At 42.1% G+C, this 26,910-nt stretch overlaps 1 protein-coding gene and 1 long non-coding RNA gene across 26 annotated transcripts in view; one reads left to right on the top strand and one right to left on the bottom strand.

The window, feature by feature from the left end:
• USP54 (ubiquitin specific peptidase 54) overlaps positions 1-26,910 on the bottom strand; it is a 136,123-nt gene that overhangs the window by 24,095 nt on the left and 85,118 nt on the right. For 11 of the 25 annotated variants that reach the window (XM_072994952.2, XM_078391124.1, XM_020791251.3 and 8 more), the window contains 7 exons: positions 26,462-26,687; positions 25,646-25,785; positions 17,849-18,022; positions 15,503-15,622; positions 14,234-14,420; positions 10,398-11,833; positions 1,547-1,665 (listed from right to left, as the gene is read on the bottom strand). In XM_072994952.2, coding sequence (XP_072851053.2) covers positions 1,547-1,665; positions 10,398-11,833; positions 14,234-14,420; positions 15,503-15,622; positions 17,849-18,022; positions 25,646-25,785; positions 26,462-26,687 — 2,402 coding nt within the window. Of the gene's footprint in view, positions 1-1,546; positions 1,666-10,397; positions 11,834-14,233; positions 14,421-14,813; positions 14,908-15,502; positions 15,623-17,848; positions 18,023-25,645; positions 25,786-26,461; positions 26,688-26,910 lie in introns of those variants that run through there. The other 14 variants (XM_078391130.1, XM_020791260.3, XM_078391131.1 and 11 more) reach the window with 7 other exon arrangements.
• LOC140705851 (uncharacterized) lies at positions 7,509-11,695 on the top strand. Its single transcript, XR_013543895.1, has 2 exons — positions 7,509-7,639; positions 11,517-11,695. It is a non-coding gene; the product is annotated as an uncharacterized LOC140705851 (long non-coding RNA).

Raw genomic sequence — 26,910 nt, 5'->3', positions numbered from 1 at the left:
CGCCAAGGAACAAACAGCTTCCTTAAACCTCCTTTTAGATTTGCTACACCAATCAACAGCATTTTGGCCAATGACTATGAGAACATTTTTAAAGCTGCTTTAAAGAGTTGGGTCTTCCCTTTTTTCCCCTAAAAGCAGTGAGAGTAGTGTGTAATCTACAATGTGCAATGGGAAAACACATGAGAAATCTCTTTCCTAGTAGACCTCTGCAGGTTATGATTTTCTCCAGAGGTGCTCTCTTGGGAAGAGAGCACTCCTTGGAAAAGACTTTGATGTTGGGAAAGTGTGAAGGCAAGAGGAGAAGGGGACGACCGAGGTCATGAGATGGTTGGACAGTGTCATCGAAGCAACCAACATGAATTTGACACAACTCCGGGAGGCGGTGGAAGATAGGAGGGCCTGGCGTGCTCTGGTCCATGGGGTCACGAAGAGTCGGACACGACTAAACGACTGAACAAACAAAAGCTCTCTTGGGACTATTTACATAAGCTTTATAACACTTGGTTTTTAAGGATGCAAGTAGATGTGATATGGAGGATCAGTTCAATTAGTTCAGTTTACTAATATGGTCAACATGATAGACACTTTACGACTGTCACAATAAATTAAAACATTTCATTTATTAGATAAACAGACAATATTAAAAATAGATTAATCATATAAATTTATATAACATTTCCTGTCACAGATTAAAATATTGTTAAAAATTTAAAATGTTGCATAGAATATCTTTACAGAGCTTACAAAAAGGTGCAAAAAAAACTTGCACAAAGAACTAGAGACTGCACAGTGACGCCTAAAAAATACTTCCTAGCAATCTCAACACCAGGGCTGCTCAGAGTGAATCCTGATTTTAACAAAAAGTGATTTGCAGTAATGGAGAATATTGCTGATTCATTTTTCTAATGAACAACTGTTTGTTTCCTTTGGCAGATAATGGTGGGGCAGAGACATTCACCACTATTACCACGTACTCCAGTCCTGGTCAAATTCCACCCACATAGCTGTGACTGATTTTCTAAAAAACCTAGTGGAGATGCTCCTCATAGATCTTTCATGTCACATAAAGTTTAGTCCTAAGATATTGGGTATCTTAATAGGAGTTGGGGAAACTCTTTGGATGTTCAAATTACTCCCTTATATGTCATGCAGCACAATTTATTTATCTGAGCAAACTCATGGTAAGCTATGGAGAGGTAAATATCCTAGACCGTCCTGCTGCTAGTTATGCATTTAAGTTGTAGTTATTTGCGACACCAGAGATGGAAATCCAGAAGTGGGTTAATTGTTTTACGCTGCTGAAAAACCAATAAGACCCCTAATATATGTGTTTGCCTACAGTATCATCAGGATCTACCAATAAGATAATCTCTCCCACCCTACCATAAAGGTTAACTATTCTCAAATTATTTTATCTGTTATATAAACATTACTCATTAGTTGCTCATGTTTAGCCTACAAGTTTTATAACCTTAATTCTGTATAACCTCTCCTTGTCTACCATGAAGAATCATTTCAGCCCATTTTTTAAACATGTCATTATTACCTTAGAGACTGGAGATGCTATAGTTCCATAGATGTTGCGTTCAATTTCTGCAGTTGGTGTTTTTGAAAGACCCATGCCAGCTATACTGTGCATCTTCCTTGTAGTCAAGTTTCCAGATGCTGTGGTGGGGGTCAGAATGGGGGGAAGAAATAGAATTAAAGAGAAGTTCAAAGTATATATTTGTGGCATATAAAGAGATTACGTACCTGTAACTCTGGCTCTTAGAGTGGTCATCTGTAAATGCACACTAATCGGTTTATGAGCCTGCACAAAGAAGCCTCGGAATATTCTAGAGCTTAAGCACATGGTGCTGGGACCTCCCACACGCTACCCTTAACCCCGTCACAGAGTGCCTCAGTTCTGTAGAACAGTCTGCAGCTGCCCAGTATGCACAGGCATACGTGATGGACAGACGGGAAGATGGGAGGGAAGTGTCAATTCACAGATGACCACTTGAAGAACTAGAGTTACAGGTAAGTAACCTCTTTTTCTTCTTTGCGGTCTCTGTGAATGCACACTAATGGGTGACTAGCAAGCTGACTTATCTGGAGGAGGGGCAACACGAGAACACAGAGGCCAGAACAGCACGGCCAACGGAGGCTTCAGCCTTGGCACAGACATTGAGATGATAATGGGCCGCCAAAGTAGACGGCGTAGCCCATGTGGCTGCCTTGCAGATGTCAGACAGGTCTACACCTCCTAGAAATACTGTAGAGGAAGCCACAGCTCTGGTTGATTGGGCCCTCACAGTGTGTGGCAAGGGCGTCTAGGCCAGCTCAAACACCAGTTGAATAGTCAAAACAATCTACCTAGAGATCATTTGGGATGTGACTGGTGCTCCCCTGGAATGACTTTGATAGTTGATACAACAGCCTATTTGAATTGTGGAAGGACAAGGAGCGAGACACGTAGTAGGACAGTGCTCGCTTGACATCCGGGGAGTGCAAAGAACATTAGAGATGTGAAGTTGGTGCAGGGAAAAATGTAGGGAGCACAATAGGCTGGCTTAAATGAAAATAGGTGGCCACCTTGGGCACAGAGGAAAAGTCTGGGTAGAGTATCACCTTGTCTGGGTGGAAATGAAGGAAAGGAGGGTCCACTCGAAGAGCAGCCAGCTCCCCTGCCCTATGAGCCAAGGTAACGGCCAGGAGGAAGGCAGTCTTCAGAGAGAGCAGTTGTTCAGATGCTGTAGCCAGGGGTTCAAACAGAGGCCTCATGAGGCAGTTAAGTATAAGCTAAAGGGACCACTGTGGGGTAGGAGGCTTGTATGCTGGGCGCATGTTCCTGAAGCCACATAAGAACTGCTTGAGAGTAGGATGGCGGAACAAAGCTACTGCTTCTGAAGAGTGTGGTTGATGAGCCACTATTGCTGACATATAAACTTTCAGTATAGAATGCGAAAGGCCCCATTGGAAGAGATGGAGGAACTGGAGGATTACATCGAGGGATGTCGGCTGCACAAGTAAGTGACGTAAGGATGCGAATGTACGAAAAACTTTCCACTTGTAGGAGTATGTCCGTGTGATAGAGCACTTCCCCACATGGCTTAAAATGTTGGCTACAGTGGGGGTAGCCTCCACACCGTTAGCTGAAGGGAGTCTAAGTCCAGATGAAACGTCCTGCCATGATGCAAGGCCAGTAAGTGGGTAATTGCCAGGAGATGGAGATGCTCCCCTGCCCTCTGCTGCAGGGTGGAGAACTACAGTTGGCAGGGCCACCACGGGGCAATCATGACAGCGTCTGCATTGTCCTGGCAGACCTTGATGATTGACTTCTGGATGAGTGGAATTGGTGGAAACATGTACAGAAGGCCGATGGACCAGCTGGTCATGAAGGCACCCCCCTGGGAATGACAGCTGATCCCTGCTCAAGAGCAATAACAACTGCACTTCTTGTTGTCTGCAGAGGCAAACACATCCAGCTGTGGTCTGCTCTAATGACGTCAGAGAAGACGAAAGATCTTGTTGTCGAGTGTCCACTTATGGCTGCAAGATTGGAGCCTGCTGAGATGGTCTGCTAGGGTATTCCCCTCTGATGCCACATGAACTGCCACAGGGTAAACGTGGCAGGTACAACACCATTCCCAGAGCTGGATGGCCAGATAAAGAAGGGTGAGGGAATGAGTGCCACCTTTTTTGTTGATACAGAACACGGCCGTTGTGTTGTCCAAAGCCACCTGAACCACACAGCCTGCAATTAGCTGTTTGAATGCTTGAGAAGCTTTAACAACTGCAAGCAGCTCCAGGAAATTGATGTTAAGTTGAACCTCGCTCGGAGACCATTAGCCGTGAACAACCGTGTATCCCCAGCCAGTTGGGCTGGCATCCATGGTCAGTTGGATCGACAGAGCAAGAGGGCTGAACAACCTTCCCACCAAGAGGGTCGAAGGAAGACCCCACCAGGTAAACTGGGATGCCAGCTCAACAGTAACCTCTAGCAGCTTGGATGGAGGTTTGAGCAGTGCATTGAAGAGGGAGAGGTACCATGCCTGTAGGGATATCATTTTCAGGCATGCATGCTGGACCATAGCTGTGGTAGATGCCATGAGGCCCAATAGACGCTGAGTATGTTGGGCCAACACCATAGCTCCCAGGAGAAAATATTTTAACATGAGCTGGATTTTTGCTATCCTGTCCTCCGGCAGGTAAGCTCGGCCCAGCGTGGAGTTGAGGACCCCTCCAATGTAAATTACCTGTTGAGTAAGTTGTAAGGTGGAGTTCTTCAGATTGACTTGGAGATCTAGGGCTGATAGAAGAGAGAGTTGTTGCCATGTCAAGACAGTGCCACCAGCAGCCAGTCGTCCAGGTAAGGGAAAATAGTGATGCCTCAAAGGTGAAGATATGCTGCCACAGGGGCCAAACATTTCATGAACACTCGTGGGGCGGTTGACAGCCCAAATGGAAGGGCCTTGAATTTGTAAGCTACTCCTTTGACAGAGAATCTGAGAAAGCGGCGATGGTCCCGATGGATGCTGATGTGAAAATAGGTGTCTTTGTGAACCAATCATTTTGTCTGAGCATCTGGATGGTATCCTTGAGGGAAATCATACGGAATCGCTGAGGAGTGATATAAAAGTTGAGGTGATGTAGGTCCAAGATGGGGCAAAGTCCCCCGTCCTTCTTTAGAATTGTGAGGAGAATAAAAGACGAGTGTCACGTCTGGGTCGTGTACCTGCACAATGGCATCCTTCTGAAGCAAAGAGCATACTTCATCTTCTAGAGGAGGAGAGGGATTGGTGGTTTTGAGCAACCCTGTGACAGGAAGAGCATCACGGTCGATGGCATAGCCCCTGACTATGATGGTGGGGACCCAGGAGTCCGAAGTGATGCCCTGCCAGATATTGAAGAACAGAGGAGTGGATGACTGCTGGTAGATTAAAGAGGTCAAAGATTCTGTCTAGCCTTATGGTCATGGTGACACACCTGTTGTTGGGGACACTGTCTGCCCGCCTGCTGGTGAAGGGGTGCAGGTGGAAATCCTGAGGGCTGAGGTCTCTGTCGGTCCTGAGAACGTCCTGAGGACAGCGCCAGACATTCCAAGGATGGTACTCTGGTGTGGAATACGACCTAGCCATCTTCTTCAACTTCAACAAGTTGTCAAGGATCTCGTCCATCTTCTCATCAAACAGACCCAGGCCATCAGAGGGAAGGTTCTCAATCCCTGACCTCGCATCCTCCGAAATGCCCGCAGACTGTAGCCAGGCATGGTGGCGCAAGGTAACTGCCGTGGCTACCTGTTTAGAGGCAGCATCGACAACATCTCACGCTGCTGTGTGCTCTTGCTGTGCCAGCCCCAACGCTTCTTGGTGGCATGAGAAGCCCAAGGTTCTGATCTCCTCTGGAGCAGCCTCGAGGGCAGGCAAAGCCCTATTCCATAGGTGCCGATGGTACGCACCCATGGCAGCAGTATAATTGGCCACTCTCACCACAAAGGAAGCCAAAGAATATATTTGACGGCCAATAACATTGAGCTTTCTACCCTCCCTGTTATCTGGTGTCATCGCAGAGCGATTTCTGGCTTTGTTTTGTGTGGCGTTGATGACAAAAGAGTTAGGCACGGGATGCTTTGATAGAAAGTCCATGTTCTCCCCATGAATTTTATAAAGATTTTCCACCCTCCTGGGGATCTGATGAGCTGTAGACAGCTTCGCTCACGACTCTCTCATTAGTTTCAACAGAAATGAAATAACAGTGAGGTGGAGGGAGGACTTTGGTCCTGCGTAATGTCCTCATATACAGTGGTGCCTCGCATAGCGAACGCTTCGCTATGCGATGAAACCGCACAACGATGGGTCCCGGGCCATCGCTGGAGCATTTGCTCAGCGATGGCCCCTATGGGCTTTTTTCGCTATGTGATGATCGCGCGGACGCGATCAAAGCATAGCGAACAGCTGATCGGCGGTTCCAAAATGGCCACCGCTAAAACAAAATGGCGACTGCTGTTTTGCCTCGCTAACGAGGCATCCAAAATGGCCGCCGCAATGGAGAAAACTCGCAGAATGGTGAGTTTTAAGTCCATAGGAACGTATTAAATCAGTTTTAATACGTTCCTATGGACTTTTTTGTTTCACTTAACGATGGATTCGCTGAGCGAGGGTTAATCCGGAACGGATTAACCTCGCTAAGCGAGGCACCACTGTACTTTATTTCCTCTGATGCAGGCTAATCAACTGCCAAGTCCATCACCTTTGCAATTCTCAATATCAACTGAGAATATGAGGTGTAGTCCTTGGATGGAGAGGGAGGGTGACTCTCTGCCATGTCTGAATCTGGGGTGGGAACATTTGGCGGTGACTCCTTTTGCCCATCGATTTCAGAGGCCTCCAAATCGGTATCGAGGCCAAGGGGAATGTGGTCTGGGGAGGATGAGAGATCATTGCACAAAGGTGCTGGATGATAGCTCCCAGTCTTGACATTTCTCCTCCCTTCTCCCTCTTATCTAGGAGCCGGCTGATCTGGAGACGGATGGTGTCTTGGGCCCCAGTTGGAGCGGGAAGCTCCTTGTGGCGCCACTTTAACTCACAGGCAAGCAGGAATCATCAACAGTCCAAGTCAGTCCAGGAGGTCCAACGAAGTAAGTTTTCTGAAACAGAATAAAGAGAAGCTCCAAAGCTGAGGTGCTGCAAGAAAGGAATTGAGGCACTTGTGCCGGGGGTGGGATTAAGGGAAGCATGTGGGAGCTCCTGGCACCATGTGCTTAAGCTCTAGAATATTCCGAGGTTTCTCTGCACAGGCGTACTAAACCCATTAGTGTGCATTAACAGAGACCACGAAGAAGAATCAGGTGTTTCCTGCCAGTTGACTAGAAGAAAAACTTTTAGCTCTGCAGGGCTTCAATATCAGTCCAATAAATGAATGTTTTACCAGATACAATTTTTAAGTTTCAGAACCAATTAAGTTATCATCTGAAAATAAATAGTTCACTTTTGCTATATGTATTATGAGTATTAGCCAAATATTTATATCTTACTTCCACTCTACCTTTCATAGTAACTCCCTCAAGTTTATTGTATTTTCAACTTCATTTCCTGTCTGAAAAATGAGGGACAAGGCTCCCAGCTGGGTGACTATGATAACTTTCTTGCTTTAGGTTGTTTAAATACCATAATTTTACAGTTAGCATTTCTGTCAGTATTAAATGAAGAAAGATGCGAGCATTCAATACAGGCGTACCTCGGTTTACGAATTTAATGAATTCTCTGGGACGTTATGTAATGCGAAAAATTTGTAACACGAAATGAAGTTTGCCACAGGAACGGGGGCAGCACTAAAAACCTCCAAACACAATGCAGCCTGGGGAAACTTGCTTCGTATTGTGGGGAAAAAATCGTAAACCAAGGCATTATTTTCAATAGATTTCCGTTTGTAAACCGAAAATTACGTTAACTGAGGTGTTCGTAAACCGAGGTACTACTGTAGTCAAATAATCCATGGCTGTGTGAATCACAATCAGCAACACTATCTCTCTCTCTCTCTCTCTCTCTCTGTGTGTGTGTATGTGTGTGTGTGAGAGAGAGAGAGGGAAAGAGAGAATTGATGAATGAACTGATTTGGCTGACCAGCCAGCACAGCATGACAACACTTTAGCCAACAGGTAAGAATGTTTCAAATTTTGGGAAAAGGGAATTTTTCTGCTTTGTAGCTAAATTGAAGTACAGTGGTGCCTCGCATAGTGACGTTAATCGGTGCAGCAAAAATTGCTGCAAAGCAATTTCGTCGCTATGCAATTTAAAAAAGCCCATAGGAATGTATTGAAACCCCTTCAATGCATTCCTATGGGCTTAAAACTGACCTTTAAGCGAAGATCCTCCATATGGCGGCCATTTTCGCTGCCCGGAAAGTGAGGAATCCGTCCCTAAACACAGCGGGCAGCCATTATTTTTTACCCGGTGGCCATTTTGGAACTGCCGATCAGCTGGGCGAAAATAATCGCTTTGCGATAATCGGTAAGCGAAACAGGATACTGATCATCGCAAAGCGATTTTCCCCATTTAAAACATCGCAAAAAGTTCGTCAGTATGCGATTCATCTTTAAACGGGGTGCCCGTTAAGCGAGGCACCACTGTATAAATGAAAGCAGTGGGGATGCCCGAATAAACAGATGGGTGAATGGATGAATGATCGGATATGAGCTTGGGGTTTCTGTGTCAATGGCTGCCCATACGAATGGCTGCTTATGAGAGTGGCCCCCTATGAAAAGAGCTCCCTTTCTCCCAGAGTGTAGAATATTATTAATCATTAGCTCAAAAATCTAATCCATTTATGTTAATGTTGGATGGGGGCACATTTTTAACATTTTGTTATGTGGATAACTAATATTTAAAGATTATATTAATGTTGAAACCACAAACTTAACAGTGACAATAACGTGTCATACTTGTATATATTATTTACTCATTCTTCAAATACTAGATTTTTGTCTGGATTGGAAAAGGTCAATAAGGAATTATGTGTTTAGCCAGCTCATGGACATTACAATACTGAAAATGGGGGCTTTGCGATGATCGCTTCCCTGCGATCATCGCAAAGCAAAATTTCCCCATAGGGGCCATCGCAAAGCGATCGCTCTTGCGATGGCAAAAAGTCCATCGCAAAGCGATTTCATTGCTATACAGAGTGATCGCTATGCGAGGCACCACTGTATTTAGAACAGCAAATAAAATCAACACTAAAAATACATTTAAAAGCTACAAAGTACAACAATTCATTAAAAAAACCCTCTCAGACTGCTAGTCACTAAGGAGAAGCCTGCCTGAAGAGAAAGGTCTTTGCCTGCTTCCAGAAGAATAGCAGAGATAGGCCAGCCTGTCCTCCTGTGGGAGGGAGTTCCAAAGTCTGGGACCAGCAACAGAGAAGGCCTTCTCTTGTGTCCCCACCAAATGCACCTGTGAAGGTGGTCCAACTGAGACAAAGGCATCCCCTAATGATCTTAACACCCAGGCAGGTTCATAAAGGAAGACACAGTCCTTGAGATAACTTGGTCCCTATTAGAGATGGAGGTATTTGTATACGAATATCCCCCACAGGTGCAGATAATGAGGGTCTGGCCCCAGGGGCCTCTTGCCATTCCGCTGCTGCCATGAGCTCCGTGGTGCCTTCCTGTCGTGCTCCATTGCTTGCGATGGATTAACCACTCCTGGCAGAAGGCAGGATGATGAGACTCTCTGCCAGGTCGCAGAGTGGCTAATCCATCGCAAGCAATGGAGAGATAGGAAGGCACCATGGAGCTTGCAGCAGCGGTGGAATCATGAGTAGTCAGTCTGGCCCTAGGGGGCCAGACCCTCGTTATCTGCACCTGTGGGGGGGAATTTGTATTCGTATATGAATACCCCCATCTCTAGTCTCAATCCATTTAGAGGTTTACATGTTAGATCCAGCACTTTGAATTTTTCCTGGAAACAAATCTGCAGCCACTGGAGTTGCTGTAACAGGGAGGGTTATTTGATCCCTGTAACCAGTCCCAGTTAACTGGCTACAGCATTTTGGACCTGCTGAAGTTTCTGAACATTTTCCAAAGGCAGTCTCATGTAGAGTGCATTGCAGTAATCTAGCCATGATGTAACTAAGGCATGTGCCACTGGGGCCAGATCAGACCTCTCCAGGAATTGGTGCAGCTGGTTTCAGCCCCCATTTCATCGGAGAAGGAATTTCTGTCTATTTCTACTTTTAGAATTTAAGGAATTTGTAAGTCTGTCAACTTCAAATATAAACCTCAGAATATATCCTTTACATAAATTAAACAATTTCATCATGGTTAATAAGAACGGAGAACTACTTTAAACTATTTATTATTAAGTTTATTAAAAATATTCTTTGTCATGAGGATCCAAGCATCAAATGTGATGCTCTTGCATAAAAGAAAAATAGATATGACTTCAAGCATTAGGCAAAAGAGGGTATTTGCAGAAGTCTTAGCTTCTGCATGGAAATTTGAGAGCCCTGCATACTGAGAGAACTTGCACCGAAATTGAAAAATAAAGTACCTCAACATCAAAGTATTTTGGTTAAGAGGAAAACGACAAGAACATTTTCTTGGTGATACAGATTTACAGGTATTGTATGTGCAATCCTTCACCCCCCAAAATTAAAAGTGTTCCAAATGTTAGATAATAAAAATGCATTGCTAGTTGGTGCTACAGTACATTTTTCTCCACATTTTATGCACATGTATTGGCCTGATACAAGCAAAAACTACTAAGCTGCTGGTTTTAATCTAATAAGGAATGGAATATTTGCAGATTATTAGTGAATGGAGCCCCTACCTCTTTCAAAAGTATTTTTGTACAAAATAAGGTTGCACAAAGTATCAGAGTCAACCACCAGCACACACATAGAATTTACAGTAATTTTACCTGTCTTGCCCAAGAGGTGCCAGGAATTGTCCAGTCTTCCCAATACAGCCTGACTTGTCTTGTGTGCCTGTAAGCTAGCCTGATATAGAGACTCCAGCTCAGATATCTCCTGCTCAGTGTCTTGATTCCACTGTGGGTGCTTCTGCATTGGATCCTCTCCGAAAATGATTTGACTGGACACAGGTGACTTTTTGGCAGGTGCCATGAGCCAAGTGCTATTCTTGCAATCCACTGAAGAACTATAATACCTTTTAACATTGTCTACCCAGCTATCCACAGGCATAGATGCAACTGAGCCAGCAGGTTTTCTGTCATTTATCAATTTCACTTCTGCCTCACGATTGAACTCTCCTAGGTAGAAATGAGGATCCATGGAGCTTTGCTTTGTTTTTTTGCATGGCTCTTTGTTGTATGATCCAGAACTCTTAGATGTCATACTGTGTGTATCAAAACAATCTTCAGAACTCAATGCATCTCTAGAACTCAGATATGAGTTCACCTTTCCAACAGACCATGTTCCATTCTCTTGTTGTCCAACAACTGGCTGTCTATAACCAAGGAATGGAGGACCACTGCAGGATTCCTGCAGTAATGTTGGATTATTCTGATCATGGCAGACAGCTCCTTTCCTTTCTTTCCCATGAGTGCCTTCCTTCTGAGAGCCCTCCTGCAGCCGCTGAAATTGTTCTGCAAGGGAGCGAACATGTCCCTTGCTACAAATCATCTCAGGTTTCAGAAAATCCCCATTTACAAATTCTTTCTGTGGGTGATGCAAACTCTCATGACTACTGGCTTGGAGGTACCTATTAGTAGTCTGTAATGGATCTGGAGGACAATGTGGCAAAGGGGAGAGAGAAGCCAGTGTTACTATATGATTAGTCTCCTGCTGGGCAATATTAGGCCACTCTGTAAAACTTGATGGCGTGAAGCATGGGTTATGTAAGCCTTTTTTATCAGATGGCTCCTGAATTGGATATGAAGAGGGAAAGAGTGTAGGCAAAGAACCAGAGTTTACCATGTTAATTTTGGTTTTGCAATATGGTGTGAGAGAAGCTGTTACATTATGTACTTCCTCAAGCTTACCACTATTGCTGCAGCATTTGTCTTTTACACTAACAGGAAAAACTCCTTCAAGCTGTACATCACAGTTGATTTCGTTTTCACTTTGAATGGATCTGTCACCCACCCCATGTACAGAGTTAAAAGGGGGAGCTTGATCGTTGAAACCAGCAGAAGCAGCTTGAAAGGTCACAGAAGTTTGGTGAGAGGGCCTGCTTTCAGAAGGGGGCGAAAGAAAAGACTTGGGATACGATGACTGCATTTCATGAAGGGAAGCAGGTGGATGGAAGTAAGAACTGGACCCAAGTTCTGCTTCTCTGCTGGGTTCCAGTACCATCTTCTGACTCAACAGTACTTGGAGCGGGACAGCCTGTTCACTGAAATACACAAAGATATAGTCAATTACTATTGCTTCCCAAATGGAAAACAGATTGTATGCCTAATTTGAAACCTATTTGAGTTTATCTTTAATAAGTCATGTTATTAAGTCATCCTTTTCCAGAATATTTTGATAAGTTGGAGTGAGTGTGGGAAAAAACATTGCACATTTTGGGGTAACGTATAGCCTTTCAGAGATGAGTACCATTCATGGTGAGCATTGTGAACCACAAACAGAACCCACAACAAAGACAGAGAACATGCAATCTGTCTTATGAATTCTGAGAGTAAGAGAATGTCTTATTTAAATATCAGGAAGACCAAGGTTTGAGTTACAGACATTATCTCCCATAATATGTTAACTTGTTTAGGACTGTTTTCATATTTCAAGGTTAAAGTCTTCTCATGCGCAAATGTAGAAGAAAAGTTCAAAACTTAATGCAGAAGACCAACCAATAATGGAGTAAATTCTTAAAAATGAGAAACAATGACCACAGTAATGTGTAGAGATGTGCAAGCCTGTGGAAGAACCCCCAAGGAAAAAACTGTTCCCAGTCCCACCTTGATATGCAGTTCTTTTTTTCTGATTGCTTTTGTCAGAGTTTTCATGTCTCTAATACTGTTTGCCAGCTGATTTACTCTTAGAATTGGTATATTATGTTTATACTCTTTTAAATTTGTTCTTTTAAAAACTTTAACATAAGTAGTTCTTAAAAATAAACACATCAAGTGATATTGAGGCAGTTAGGATATGTCACATTTTTAAAACATATCGCAATTCTATTTTCAGAATTTTACCTACACTTACACTGACTACACTAATTTATCCTACAAACGTGAGTAAACATATAGACTATTTAGTATATTACATTTTATTGTTCTGGAGAGAAAGCTAGAATTATGAACTATAACCAAGGCAAAATATTGGTATTTGATTTCTTCATCTTTTCCCCACAAGTGATTTCATCTATGCTAAATCATCACGATTCATGCATATCTGGATTAATAGTGGACCAATATTGCATGATCTAGGACTGTGCAGACATTACAGTACTCTAGCAGTACGTGTGAGTGAGAGCAGAGGGGATCAAAAACATTCAGGAGACCAGATTCACTGAATACTGGTTTAGACAAAGGAGAAAAAAAATCGAATGGTTGTTGTGGGTTTTTCGGGCTCTTTGGCCATGTTCTGAAGGTTGTACTTCCTAACGTTTCGCCAGTCTCTGTGGCCGGCATCTTCAGAGGACAGCACTCTGTGTCCAGTGCTGTCCTCTGAAGATGCCAGCCACAGAGACTGGTGAAACGTTAGGAAATACAACCTTCAGAACACGGCCAAAGAGCCCGAAAAACCCACAACAACCATTAGATTCCGGCCGTGAAAGCCTTCGCGAATATATAGGAAAAAAATCCATATTTTATTTTGTTAGTCCCCTCTCCTATCTGGAATTAATAGACTTTTTTAAATTTGCTGTTACCAGACAAATATTTTTAAGTTGTCCAGTGCCTGTAACTGAAAGGTAACAATTTGTTCAGTGTTGATGAATACATTGAATTTTTTTGTATGTGTGCATTTAAAAGCTTTTTGCAGACCATGAAGACAGGAAATCCCTCATTCTGAACACATTTTTGTTTGCTTGTTTTCAGATTTTCAGAATGATGCTAATAACTGATTGGATAAGAGGCCTGTGGTTAGGTTGCTGTGCTACATGTACTCCGTGGGCAACTACTACTACAACTGAAATTTTATTGCTGGAAAATGTGTTTTTCCTAATAGTCAGAACACACATTGAAATTTCTTGTGTGCTTCTGCTGGCTAAGCACTATAGACACTTACTGGCTAATATACATTACATTATTAATGAGAAGTGACAGTCAATCTCCATTTATGTACTTGTCATTCAAAGACTTGGAGGTATGAGGTGTGATTGCTCACCAATATGATCAGTAGAATGGAACTGCTGAAGTAGCCTTTAAAATTTCGCACAGAAGACCACAGTGAACACTGGCAAGATTACTGCCTTTCCTATAGCATTCCACAAACACATTGGATTTTTAAGGGTTTTTTAAAAAGCAGATGTACACTCTTAATCACTAGCACCCGAGTAATATTTCCATGGTTATTGGTCTTGTCCAGTAAACAATTCCCTCATTATAATGTCACTTTGCTCAAATCTGATCACATAAATAGGATCTATGTAAACAACTGTGTAGTTTCTAGCACTCTTTCTACACCCAAAATTAAAATCAGGTCTCATCATCTGGAGAGGTCCACAATATCCTAAGAAACTCAGGGCATGAATTACATAAGCGGTTTTACACAAACGGGAACATATAGCTCAATCTTGCTTTCCAGATCAGGCCCAATTGAGATCTGGAGTACTGCAGTATGCTCAGTCTACCTTGTAGAATGGGTCAAGTTGCCCCCCGCTGGCGGGTGGCAGATGGGCGGCGGCTGTGCTGGCTGCTGTTGCTGCATGCGATCCTGGAGACTCCGCTCTTTTCGGATGCAGATTTGCAGCTTCTTATCGATTAGAGCTCTGCTGTGAGTGCTAGAGCTGGCATCATGCATGGCAAGTCTTAGTTTAGCTAAAAAGCAAAAGAAAACATAGCAGAAACCAAAAAAAAACCTGGAGGAGGGGAGAAAAACAAAAGATGCAACAAAACCATAAAAAAAAGAACATGCAAATACTGCCACTGAAGAGTTCACAAGGATGCATCTGTTCCCATCAATGTACATTCAGGTTAGCTATGTGTCCAAACAGGTTAATTAAAACTGAAATAACATGAAATTGAACAATTTTAAAAATTATATTTTTAGGAGACACCCTCTTCTTTGTTTCATGGGTCACTCTAACCCTCATCCAACTGACTGATTGTTTCAGTGTTCATCTTTAGTCCCAGATATTATAACCATATTCTCTGTACTAAATAATCTCATCAGTATATGAAATTCAAGAAATAGCCAGTTGGGACACTTACAAGCTCAGCCTTTATGAAGTCTGTATTTTGCCTTGTTTTCTTTACTCTATAAGAGCAGACTTCTACAAATGAATCCAGTTTGTCTGCAACCTTGCTAACCAGGAAGAAGCAAATGGAGGGTGGGGAAGGAGAGTCAGCCAATCAAAAATATAACGTATCAAAATAAAGAAATGCAGCAGCATGTATTCCCAGAAGTCACAGCACACATTTTAAACTCATCAGAACATTGATGCCCTCTCTTCCTTATCTTCCTGGTATTTCAAAGAGTACAGCAGTTGAAGGGTGATGGGGCAACTACATGCTGTACTTTTGGAATGAAAACCCTTTGATAAATGAGTCTTTGATCTGAGGAACTTATGTGCTGGCTGGGTGGGAGGCTTAGAAGGCAGGAGCGAGCATAATCAAGTGGCCAGAAGAGTTGGCATCAAGAAGAATGCAACTGTCCTGTCCATTGCCTTACTGCAAAAAGGCAAACTATCTAGAAAAAGGTGAGGAAACAATGAAATTATATTGCAGGAATCGTAGTATTCTGACAGGAAGTACCTCCAAACACTATTAAGACCCAGACACACATTGTATTCACAGCTGCAAGTTTGTAGTAACCATCAGTTCTATCATTGTATATGATGATATTAGATATTAGTAAAGGTAAAAAGCGCAGTAAGCAGAAGCAATTAATAATTACTTACATATCGCTTCATTACAGAGAGCCAAAGCTGCAGCACAGTCTCCCTTCTGCTCGTGATGCAGTGACTCTTCAAAGACTGCATCTGCTTCCTGCACAGACCTCTCAAAGCCATCAGTCCTCCCTGCAAATGGCAGTACTCTATTTTCAGGTTTTCTTTCTCCATTCACCTAGCCAAAAAAACCCCTCCCTAACGCAGAGCAACTCAGCATTTCAAAGACCAGACCCCCCCCCCCCCAAACCCTTACGTTTATTTACAGCAAATGCAAAGAAACCTGTGGGTCAAATACAGAGATAATAACAGGTCTGTAAAGAATGAGGGCATCCAGCATTTGGAACAAGATGTCATTAATATACTGATGGCACCCAACTTTCACTATCTTTTTCAGCCAGCAAATAGAGAATTTATTAAACGGATGTCTGGAAAGGGTGCCCTGGTAACATCCAAAGGAGCTGAATGCAATGAATTTTATATGGGGCTACCTTAGAACACTTCTCAGAAACAATTACAGATGATAAAAAATAATAATCTGAACAAGATGATTAAAACATATCACTTTTGAAACAGCTTCTTTTAGCCCCATGTGCCCATCTGAACATGGTTTCAACTGCTTTAATCTTTAAAGCCAACAGAAAAGTTTCTGAAGGATGGCCTTCTTCCACATGAATCTAACTACACATTAAGGTCTCAAAGGGTACCCCACAGCCCCACCATCAAAGGTGAGGTAGATGGTGACTGAAGAAAACCTTTGCAATTAAAACAATCATACTGTGGAACAACTTACTTATTTAGCAGAGATATATCCTTATTTTTTACTACAGTCCCCAACACAGGTTTTACTGCCCATGAAATACAATTGAGTTAACCCAGAATAGTCATGATTTTGAGGGTTAGTGAAATCATGACATCGTTTTATTTTGACCACTGAATTCAATTTAAATTGGTTTCAATCATATAACTTCTTTTACATTGTTTTGAAGTTATTTCACTTTTTGTGTAGCACCTTGACATATATTCTAATAGGACATACCTGTTTTAAATGAATGAATGAATGAATGAATGAATGAATAAATAAATAAATAAATAAATAAATAAATAAAAAACCCATAATCTCAATGTAATCAATGGGACTTCCATAAATTTTAATTTACAAAGTTCCCGTTTATTCAACAGGTTTACTCTAGTTGGCACCAACAGTTTGACTTAAGGCCAAAGCATTATTTTTAGTAGATTTTAGTTGCAATTTTATCTCAGTGTTGCTTTGTTGTTTTCTTGTTTTTTCAGTTGGTTTGTTATTAATGTTTTTAACTCTGTTTCAGCAAACTGCTTTGAGAAACTCTGGATGCTTCTGGATGAACAACAACTACTGTAGTGCTACCAGCCAGAAGCAATGTGTAGCTAGTTCCTGTTCCCCAACATAACAAATCTTTTTGAGGGAGAGGAAACATGAACAGTTATGCAAGGACAAAATTATGTCTACCATCCACTTCATAATATTCTCTCAAGGAGGTAGACAGACTTCACAGTAAAAAATTAACAGAGTACCTTTTGTTTTAAAAATGGCTTAAAATGACATGAACAAAATATATTAAAAAACAAAAAACCTCCTAGCATTATGATCATATAATATTATTATAATGTCATATAATATTAGAATATTATTCTAATATTATTTTCTGTAGTCTACACCAAAATGTATTCCAACGACTTGTAATCACACAAGGAATGATATGAATTAAATTAAATTAACTTTACCTAGTAGACCTTCCTCATTCATAAATGATCATTTTTTAAAGAAAAAAAAATCTCAAGCCTGTGTCTGTGGCAAGAAGAGAAAAACACTTCAAATAAGAGCTGCCACAAACCAAAGCACAAGCACTGATGACCATATTTGAGAATAATTCAAGTAATTCTCCCACATGTTATAATTCTCCCATGTTATAACTTGGGCTCTCCAGTTTAGATTTCTCAGCATTACAGCTTCTTTTAATTTACCTAGATTATTATTGGAAGCAGTCCCAATTTAATCATATCTTATTTATTTGCAATGTAAGCTGTACTGAATATTTTTGGAGATTGACAGCAGGGACAGTAATAAAATCAAATCAGTAATAAACATAACTTCTTAATGTACCCAAGCATACCTAGTCAAAACAAATTATCATCTCTGCTATCTTTGTAGCATCAAGAACAAAAAGGCATGAAATGCTCTTAGCCAAAAAAACCAAAAAAAAAAAAAAACCAAAAACCAAGAGTATTTCATAATTCAGAAGCTATCCTTCCAAACACAGACCAATCAACCAAAAATGTTGACCTCTGCACAAGATGGATATTCTGCCCACACATTACCCTGGTTTTGCAGTTCATCCAAGTCCATGAACCTGCTTGGACGGGGATTAAAGCCCATCGCAGCCTCTAATTCCTTCTCCCGCTTTCTTCGGAGTTCTTGCTCTTGGGCCCTCCTTGCTACTTCTTCTTGTAATTCATCAAGTTCACTCTTGGAAGAAACAAGGATCTCTTCACCTTTGGGGTGGGGTGGGACAGCAAAAAACTTTAGTGAACACACTACCGCCTTTTAAAACCATATTTTTGTCCAGCACCAGGTCAGTTTTCTTAAACCCATTACAGCTAACAAAGTTTGTGTCAAGCAATGGCCTCCAATAAACAGAGGTCAAGGAGGTTGTTACTGTTCACATCAGTGCCTCACCTGTCTGCTAAGCATGAAACTAATGCTCTGTTTTCTGCCTTTTTCTTGAAATGCAGCAGGGCAGACAGCTCATAGGAACTAAGAGCAAGAGGATCCTAACGTATCAGGCCATATGCATTCACTGTAGCTGAAGTTCATTGACCTGAAAGTCCTCCCTATGCAGTATGCAGCTCTTGGAAATTCTACATACATTCCAATGCCTTATTTATTCATTTCAAGATGTACAAGCTTCCTTTTAGGTTAAAGCCTTAAAAAACAACACGCAACACTGCTATTAAGGTCTGAAAATGACAAACCATAATAACAATCATAAAACAATAACAAAAACAATTACAGTATAACATAAGAATTGACAATTAAAATACTGTATTTATTTATTCCTTGCAGCCCTAGTCAAGCAAGTCAGAAACAGGGCAATCTACAACCTTGATGGGAAACTTGATTCAGTGGTGAAGTATCTTTACCTGAAAACCAATCAATATGTAAAAGCACTATCCTGTTTCTACAATTTTTGCATAGAGTAATTCATAGAAACTAATGGGCCAAATTTTTACAAAAGCTGAAGGCATATATGAATTGATCTGGAACCTTCAGAACTCATGAAGGGATTATTTCATCACAAAACACAGCAGAGAGTTGAGAAAGTGTGTTGATAGGTCAGTATGCTAATATACTGCTGCCCTAATCTTGCCTTCAAAGGTAGCATTATCTAAGACTGCAGTATTATGACTGGGTGAGAGTCTGGTCATGTTATTTGCGCAGCTGAGAAAAATCACGTTTTACCAGGTAATTGTAAAAACGGTGGCAATTCAAACAAACAAATCAAACATACAAATTGTGATTCAGATCAGCACCAAATTTGGTACCGTGAGAGAAGGCAGTCTGCTTCTGCTCTATGCCAAATTTGAGGACAGTTGAGCAAAGGATTTTTGAGTTACGATATTTTAAAAAGTAACACTGTTTTTACCCTGTGCAGAACCAAGCTACCTGAAATTCAGGCAAATTTAAAACAGATCAAATATAAGACAAAATTTGCATACCTGGGGAAAATATCCCTGAATCTATTTTTTTATTTCACAGAAATTAACCCATTCTTGGCTCAAACTAATTAATTTAGCAATTAGTGCTTTTTAAGCCAGAAAAAGGGATTGATTGCCAGCTCTATTATAAAACAGCAACATACTAAAGCAATTGAATGTTTGACCCTGCCACAGCAACTGTGAAATAAAGCAATTAACTCCTTCCTGGCCAAACATTTTTAACTCTTTCCTCTGGAAATATTTGAAAAGATATTTCGAAAAGAATAATATTCAGCAACTCACTCATTTTAAACTGTGAAATTACTGGTTCTTCTCCATATTTCTCACTCTTATAAAGTTACTGACTTCCAAAATGTTCTGTCATTGAGAGCTCTATTCAGATCTTGCAAACTAACAACAGCTTTGGTTAGATTCGCCTCTCTTTCTGCTGCCCCCACCCCTTCCTAACAATAAGGGTCTCTTCCATTAAGTTCTGCCCAGATCTTAGAACATCTATGGTTCCTTTACTGAGTCAACATATCTCATGTTAAATCTTCCTCTTCATCTAGTGATCCACCCCACTTTTCCCAGCAATATAGTCTATTCTGGTCACTTCTATATTTCCATTATATGTGCATGGTTGGATAGGCTCAAGTTACTCATTCAGGCTTGACTTGATTAAGCACCCACTTTTTTGCTTTTCTGACTGTCTTTAGTATCTGTACCAACACCACATTTCAAATGAGTAGACGTAAAAATCGAATGAATGAATGAATGAATGAATGAATGAATGAATGAATGAATGAATGAATGAATGAATGAATGAATGAATAAATAAATAAATAAATAAATAAATGAGTTGAGTTTTTCCCCCTGTCTTTTTTCACGATCTTCCTTTCACATAGTATGGATGATTTTGACCTTGGTTTCCAGCAATATTCTTTGCTAACTCCAAACTCTTCCTTTTTATATTTCAAAAAGCAAAGTGACATCTTTTGGAAAACATGCATACAATATGTCCATAGAGCTTTTGATCCAATATAGCTTTTCTTCCTCAGCTTGCCTAACTTAAACAAAGGGATTGGAAGTGGGATCATAGCTTTCTAGTCTGCATTCTGTGGAGTGGGCATGGCAACATTAGTTTAACTGAGAGGTTAAAAGGTGTCTATGTTTCTTCACTGTACTGTATATGTTGTACCTACTTACACCTGTGCTTCATCATTTCATTAAGTCCAAAACAGCCCTTCAAAATATTTTGGCACAGAGGGACTTCAATAATGTGACCATTAGCTTGTGGAGTGTCTCAGGGTTCCATGATCCCCCATACTATTTCACATATATATGAAAAATCTGAAAGAAGATGTCCAGAATTTTGTGGTCTGGTACTGCCAGGGAGCTGATGACATCCAACCAACTCCATCTGTTTTTTAAGATATTCCAGGAGGCCCTTGTTTCAGTATCTCAGGCCATCACTTAAGCTTTATTTTATCTTATTTTATGGTTGTTTTATTTTGGATTTAAACTGGCCAAAGTACTTCCTAGCACTAATCAGGCAGTATATAAATCCAATAAATAAATAAAACTAACTTCTTAGTGATTAATTATCTGGTAATAATAATTTGACATGACTTAACAGTGACAATATTCAGAAGTGGTTTCTTCTGAAACCACTGAAGTTAGGGAAATAGTAGATCTCTATATCTGCTTCTTTCTATCATATCTTGTTCCACTCCTGGCCACATACCTGTGGCATAACTGCGCATAATGCTATACCTTTGGATGCTTATGCACGTAAATGTACCGTGTTTCCCTGAAAATAAGACAGGGTCTTATATTACTTTCTGCTCCAAAAAAAGCATTAGGGCTTACTTTCAGGGGATGTCTTATTTTTTTCATGTACAACAATCTAAATTTATTCAAATATAGTAATGTCATTTTCTTCTGGTTGCTGCACAATAGTGGAGGGCGGGGTTTCGCTTAACTGGGGCTTATTTTTGGGGTAGAGCTTATTTTTGGGGTACGGCTTATATTATGAGCATCCTGAAAAATCATACTAGGGCTTAGTTTCAGGTTAGGTCTTATTTTCGGGGAAACAGGGTAGCTGCGCTGAGTGTATGGAAAGTAACAGTTGGGAAGCAACTTCATGGTTCATCCTGTTATTCAGCTGACTTCAGCTTCGTGATTACTGGAAACCATGATTTGTCGTGATGTTTGAAAGAGACTTTGGAGAAATGTTATATACTTTCTGGAATATAACTTCCAGAATTCCCCTGTCAGCATGGGAGTTACGATCCAAAAAATACGGTAACTTTTCTAAGCTCTGGTTTGAATTGAGCTTTTCCTTCTTCCACAGGAAAAATAATACTTCTGGTTCAGTTAGAATGATCTAAGCCCAAACACTGCCAAAAATTCACAAAAGGGAGCATTCCACCAGCCTGCAGAGTAGAGATGGGTACAAACCACTGTTCAGTTCAGCCTAGTTCAGTGTGGTACCCGCACAACTGTTCCGTAGTGCACCACGCTTCCCTCCCTTGCCTCCTGTGTGCAATAACCCAGTCACCAGATGCAGCATGCTTCCCTTCTCTGAGCAATCATCCACTCAGATGGGGAGGCGGGGCAGGGAAATCTGTGGTGCTGCCGGTGAGCGGACAATTACACTAAGAAGGCAGAGAAGATAAGCACACTACAGCTGGTGAGTGGGCAATCATGCAGGGAAGGTAAGCATGCTGCAGCCAGTGAATGGGCAATCACATAAAGGAAGTCAGGCAGGAAAGCCTGAAGTGCCCGTGAAACACCTGTGTAGGCTATGTGCTAACCTGTGGATTGTGCTGATCTCTACTGCAGAGCAAAAAGGACAAGAAGCTGGACCATTTTATTGCCTCTACTGAGGGACCAGCTACCTTTGCTCGTTGTTGTTGTTGTTGTTGTTGTTGTTGTTGTTGTTGTTGTTGTTGTTGTTGTTGTTGTTGTTGTTGTTGTTGTTGTTGTTGTTGTTGTTGTTGTTGTTGTTATATGCTGCATTTCTCCCAACAAGGCTCACAACAATAAAATTCACACATTTTAAAACCATAATCTTAAGTATTAAAAGATAAATTAAATAATAAAGGATTTTAAATTAAATAAAATTAAAAGATTAAAAATTATTTGGAAAATTATGGTAAGATCATGGAAAATTATTTGGAAAGATCATGGAAAGATTAAAATTATTTGCTAAAATGGGGTTCAGGGATTCAGTTGTGATGGCGAAAAGCCTGCCTGAAGAGATGGGTTTTTAGCTTTTTTCGGAAGGATAACAGGGAAGGGGCAATCCTGATCTCCCAAGGGAGAGTGTTACATAGCCTGGGAGCTGCCACAGAGAAGGCCCTCTCCCATGTCCCCATCAGCTGTGCTTGTGCTGGCAATGGGACCAAGAGGAAGGTCTCCTCTGCTGATCCTAATTGCTGAGAAGGCACATATAGGGAGATACGGTCCTTCAGGTATCCTGGACCAAAGCTGTATAGGGCTTTATAGGTAATGACCAGCACTTTGAACTGGGCCCACAAACAGACTGGTAGCAAGTGCAGTTCTTGTAACAGGTGTGTTATATGCTCCTGTAGCTGGCCCCAGTCACTAGTCTGGCTGCAGAGTTTTGTACCAGCTGAAGTTTCCAAACCATCTTCAAAGGCAGCCCCACATAGAGCGTAGTACAGTACAGTGGTGCCTCGTTTAATGAGCGCCCCGTTTAATGAAAAAATTGCATAGCGTTCTCGGACGCCTGGAAGTCCGAGAACAGCCTGGGTAAGCGGCGCGGGTAGGCTTCAAGCTTCCCGATCCACCCCCACCCTGTCCCCGATGCTTGAAGCCTCCCCACGCCGCTTACACAGGCCGTTCTCGGACTTCCAGGCGTCTGAGAACGGCCGGGGTAGGCGGCGCGGGGAGGCTACCGGCATCGGGGAGAGGGTGGGGGTGGATCGGGAAGGCTTGAAGCCTACCTGCGCCGCTTACCCAGGCTGTTCTCGGACTTCTGGAAGTCCGAGAACGGCCTGGGTAAGCGGCGCGGGGAGGCTTCAAGCTTCCCGATGCACCCCCCACCCTGTCTCCGATGCCGGTAGCCTCCCCGCGCCGCCTACCCAGGCTGTTCTTGGACACCTAGGTGTCCGAGAACGGCCGGGCTAGGCAGCACAAGGAGGCTTTAAGCGGCGGGGACAGGGTGGGTGGGGGATCGGGAAGCTTGAAGCCTACCCACGCCGCTTACCCAGGCCGTTCTCAGACTTCTGGAACGGCCTGGGTAAGCGGCGCGGGTAGGCTTCAAGCTTCCCGATCCCCCACCCACCCTGTCCCCGCCACTTAAAGGGTAACCGGCGGTTGGTGGGATCCAAGCCCGGGATGCCTGAAAGGCATCCCAATCCCACCACCCTCCCCCCGCAGCTTGGATCCGAGCCGCGGCAGCTACCCCAGCCATGGCCGGACTCTAGGGAGTCCAGCCATGGCTGAGGTAGCCGCCGTGGGTCAGATCCAAGCCGCGGGGGGAGGGAAAAAAACGGATAATCTGTTCCAATTGGAACGGATTAACCAGTTTTCAATGCATTCCTATGGGAAATGGTGCTTCACATAACGATGTTTTCACATAACGGGTTTTTTTTCCGGAACCAATTAACATCGTTATGCAAGGCACCACTGTAATCCAAACAGGATGTAACTAAGGCATGTGTCACTGTAGCCAGATCTGACATCTCAAGGAACAGGCGCAGCTGGCACACCATCTTTAGCTGTGCAAATGCACTCCTGGCCACCACTGAGACCTGATGAAACCAGGAGTACACCCAAGCTGTGGACCTGCGTTTTCAGGGGGAGTGTAACCTCATCCAGCACAGGTAATATCCCTGTTCCCTCATCTGCCTTCTGACTAACCAGGAGCATCTCTGTCTTGTCTGGATTAAGTTTCACTTTGCCCTCATCCAGCCCATTACTGATGCCAAGCACTGGTTTAGAGTCAAGACAGCTTCCCCGGAATTAGGTGGAAAGGAGAGATGGAGTTGAGTGTCATCCGCATTACTGGGGACACCGAACCCCAAAATTCTGGAAAACCTCTCCCAGCAGTTTCATGTAGATATTAAAAAGCATGGGTGACAAAAGAGAACCCTGAGGAACACAACAGGCCAATGGCCAGGATGTTGAGCAGGAGTCACCCAGCACCACCTTCTGAGTTCTCCCCTCCAGGAAGGACTGGAGCCACTGTAAAACAGTGCCTCCGAGTCCCATCTGAGAGTGACAACCCAGAAGGATACCATGGTCGATGGTATCGAAAGCCGCTGAGAGGTCCAGTAGAACCAACAGGGACACACTCCCCCTGTCCAATTCCTGTCGTAGGTCATCCACCAAGGCAACCAAAGCAGATTGAAATGGGTCTAGATAATCTACTTCCTCCAGGAATCCCTGAAGCTGAGAAATCACCACATGCCCCAGTACCTTGCCCAGGAATGGGATGTTTGACACTGGCCAGTAGTTATCTAATACACTGGGATCCAGGGAGGGCGTCTTCATTCTAAGATATGACAGATTTAACTCTTCTGAATTATTTACTGCTGTTCCATATGATCTCCGTACCTACCCAAATGAAACTAATTTTTTTTCTACTTTCAACCTACCCTCTTTCAGTTTCAAAGCACACATAGCGTCTAAGTGTTCTGAACAATCCGTACTGTAGTGTATTACAACAATTGCAGTCTTGCTATTGCAGTGGCCATGTGGTCTATTATCAAGGAATGTATAATCAGGTCTGTCAACAGCCAATGGTAGACTCTACATCTAGTGATGAAAACAACAATGGCAAGTCTGCACTCTCTATGACTCACCATGTCAAACACAGCCTGCCAAGCCTGTTAAAAACCTGTTTTTGCTGTCTGAATAGCTTGCAGGAGCAGGTGTGTCAAGCACTTGGCAGGCCATAACATGTGTTTGGCGGTCTGAGTTCAGCTTGGTGTGTCAAAATGAGTTGCAAAACCTGACCAGGCATGCTCTAAGGAAAATCAAATCCTGAAACCTTTACAGATGGTTGAAAATAATTAGGCTTGTTTATGTTACATAATTTGCTCTGTATCTTATAGCCACAAGGAAAACTAAGCATATCACTGAGGCTTCACAATCTGCCAGAAATTGTACATCTCTCTTTTTCTCACACACAGTTATGCAACTGGATTTTGCCTCATGTTTATAACTATAAGGGCTAGAACTCTGTTTTCCAAAGAAAAGCCAAGGCATTCACAATATTGAACTGAGGAACCAATACTAAGTGAATGTGTTAGAAGTACATTCAAGAATAATCACAGATCTTCACTTGTGTAGTAACAACGGTGTTTTGTTTCCATAAACACAAAAAAGTCAGAAGACATCATCCAAATAATATTGCAAGTATTTTGGGGAAAGGAAAGCATATCTTACCGTTTCCAACAGAGTGCTTGTTTTTTGCCCAGGATGAAGCAGAAGACGCCGACTCTACTTCCAAGATGCTGCTGCTATGTGATTTGGGAATATGACGCCAAGCAGGAACAAAACATCCAGATCGTTTCATATGAGAATCTCTTTAAACATAAGATAAAAGAATTGAAATTCCTACAATCCTTCCAGGACTCCTTGAATGTTACATTATGAGGTCTAGTTCTCCAAACCAGTGCTAGCTCACGGTTTTGCACAGACTAATATGAGCACACAATATATTTCTTTGAAGCAACATATATTATTGTATGTAAATTGTATCAATCTTATTTGGGCACAAAAACTTTTGCTATCACCGGTAATGTGCTCTTTACGTGTTTTAAGAAATCAGTATTTGCACAAAACCACTTTTGGGTCCAATTTCTACACGGTTACAATTTCTACTATTGTTCTCACATGACACGAAGTAATTTCCAACTTACAAAGACCCTATAGATTACTGTAATCACCTTCAAAAGGTCTTGTCATTAACAGTCCTGCTCATGTCATTCAAACTAAATGTTGTGGCTTCCTTTATTGAGTCTATCCATATAATCTTTGGTCTTTCTCTTTTTCTACTGCCTTTAACGTATCCTATTTCAGTGGCGTTTGTCCTATCATAATACATTAAAAATATAATTCAATTCTTTAAAAAAATCACCTCTCCATATAAGAATCCAAGGTGGTTAAGAAAGCATTGAAGTCATGATTACCAAGAGAAATATGTAAAGTGAAATTTAGAGGACTACAGCAGCAGCGAATATGTATTTGCATGAAACTTACCGAGATGTGCTAGAGCTCTCAGACAGAGGCATATCCATACTGACTGGACTGTTGCTGTTGCGTTCACTGCTTTCATAGCCAGATTCCATCCTCTGGATCAGACGAGGATGTTGATCCATCTTATGGAGTGCACCCCGGCCTAGAGACCAATGCTTGTACCTGTTTGATTGGCTTGGTCTTGTCTGTAAGATTGGCTCCTTTAGGTCATCTTCTGTAAATTCTTTAGCTGATAAGATTTTTTTAAAAAAAGATAGGTTACAGAAAAGTCAAATTTCATTCTATTACATCTATATATTTCAGCTTCCCAAAGACATAATTGTCTACTTGTAACTGATGTTCTCCAGGTGATTATCTTTGCACTAATACTGGTAGGGCTTATCCTTTAGAGATCCTTAGTCAGGGAATTCATTCCATAGCCATCCCAGAAAAATGAGTAATCCATGTTTAAT

The sequence above is a fragment of the Pogona vitticeps genome, chromosome 3 (assembly GCF_051106095.1).
Source record: "Pogona vitticeps strain Pit_001003342236 chromosome 3, PviZW2.1, whole genome shotgun sequence".
Lineage (NCBI taxonomy): Eukaryota > Metazoa > Chordata > Lepidosauria > Squamata > Agamidae > Pogona > Pogona vitticeps.
The sequence above is the reverse complement of the archived record's forward strand: the minus strand, read 5'-3'. Positions and strand labels throughout refer to the sequence as shown.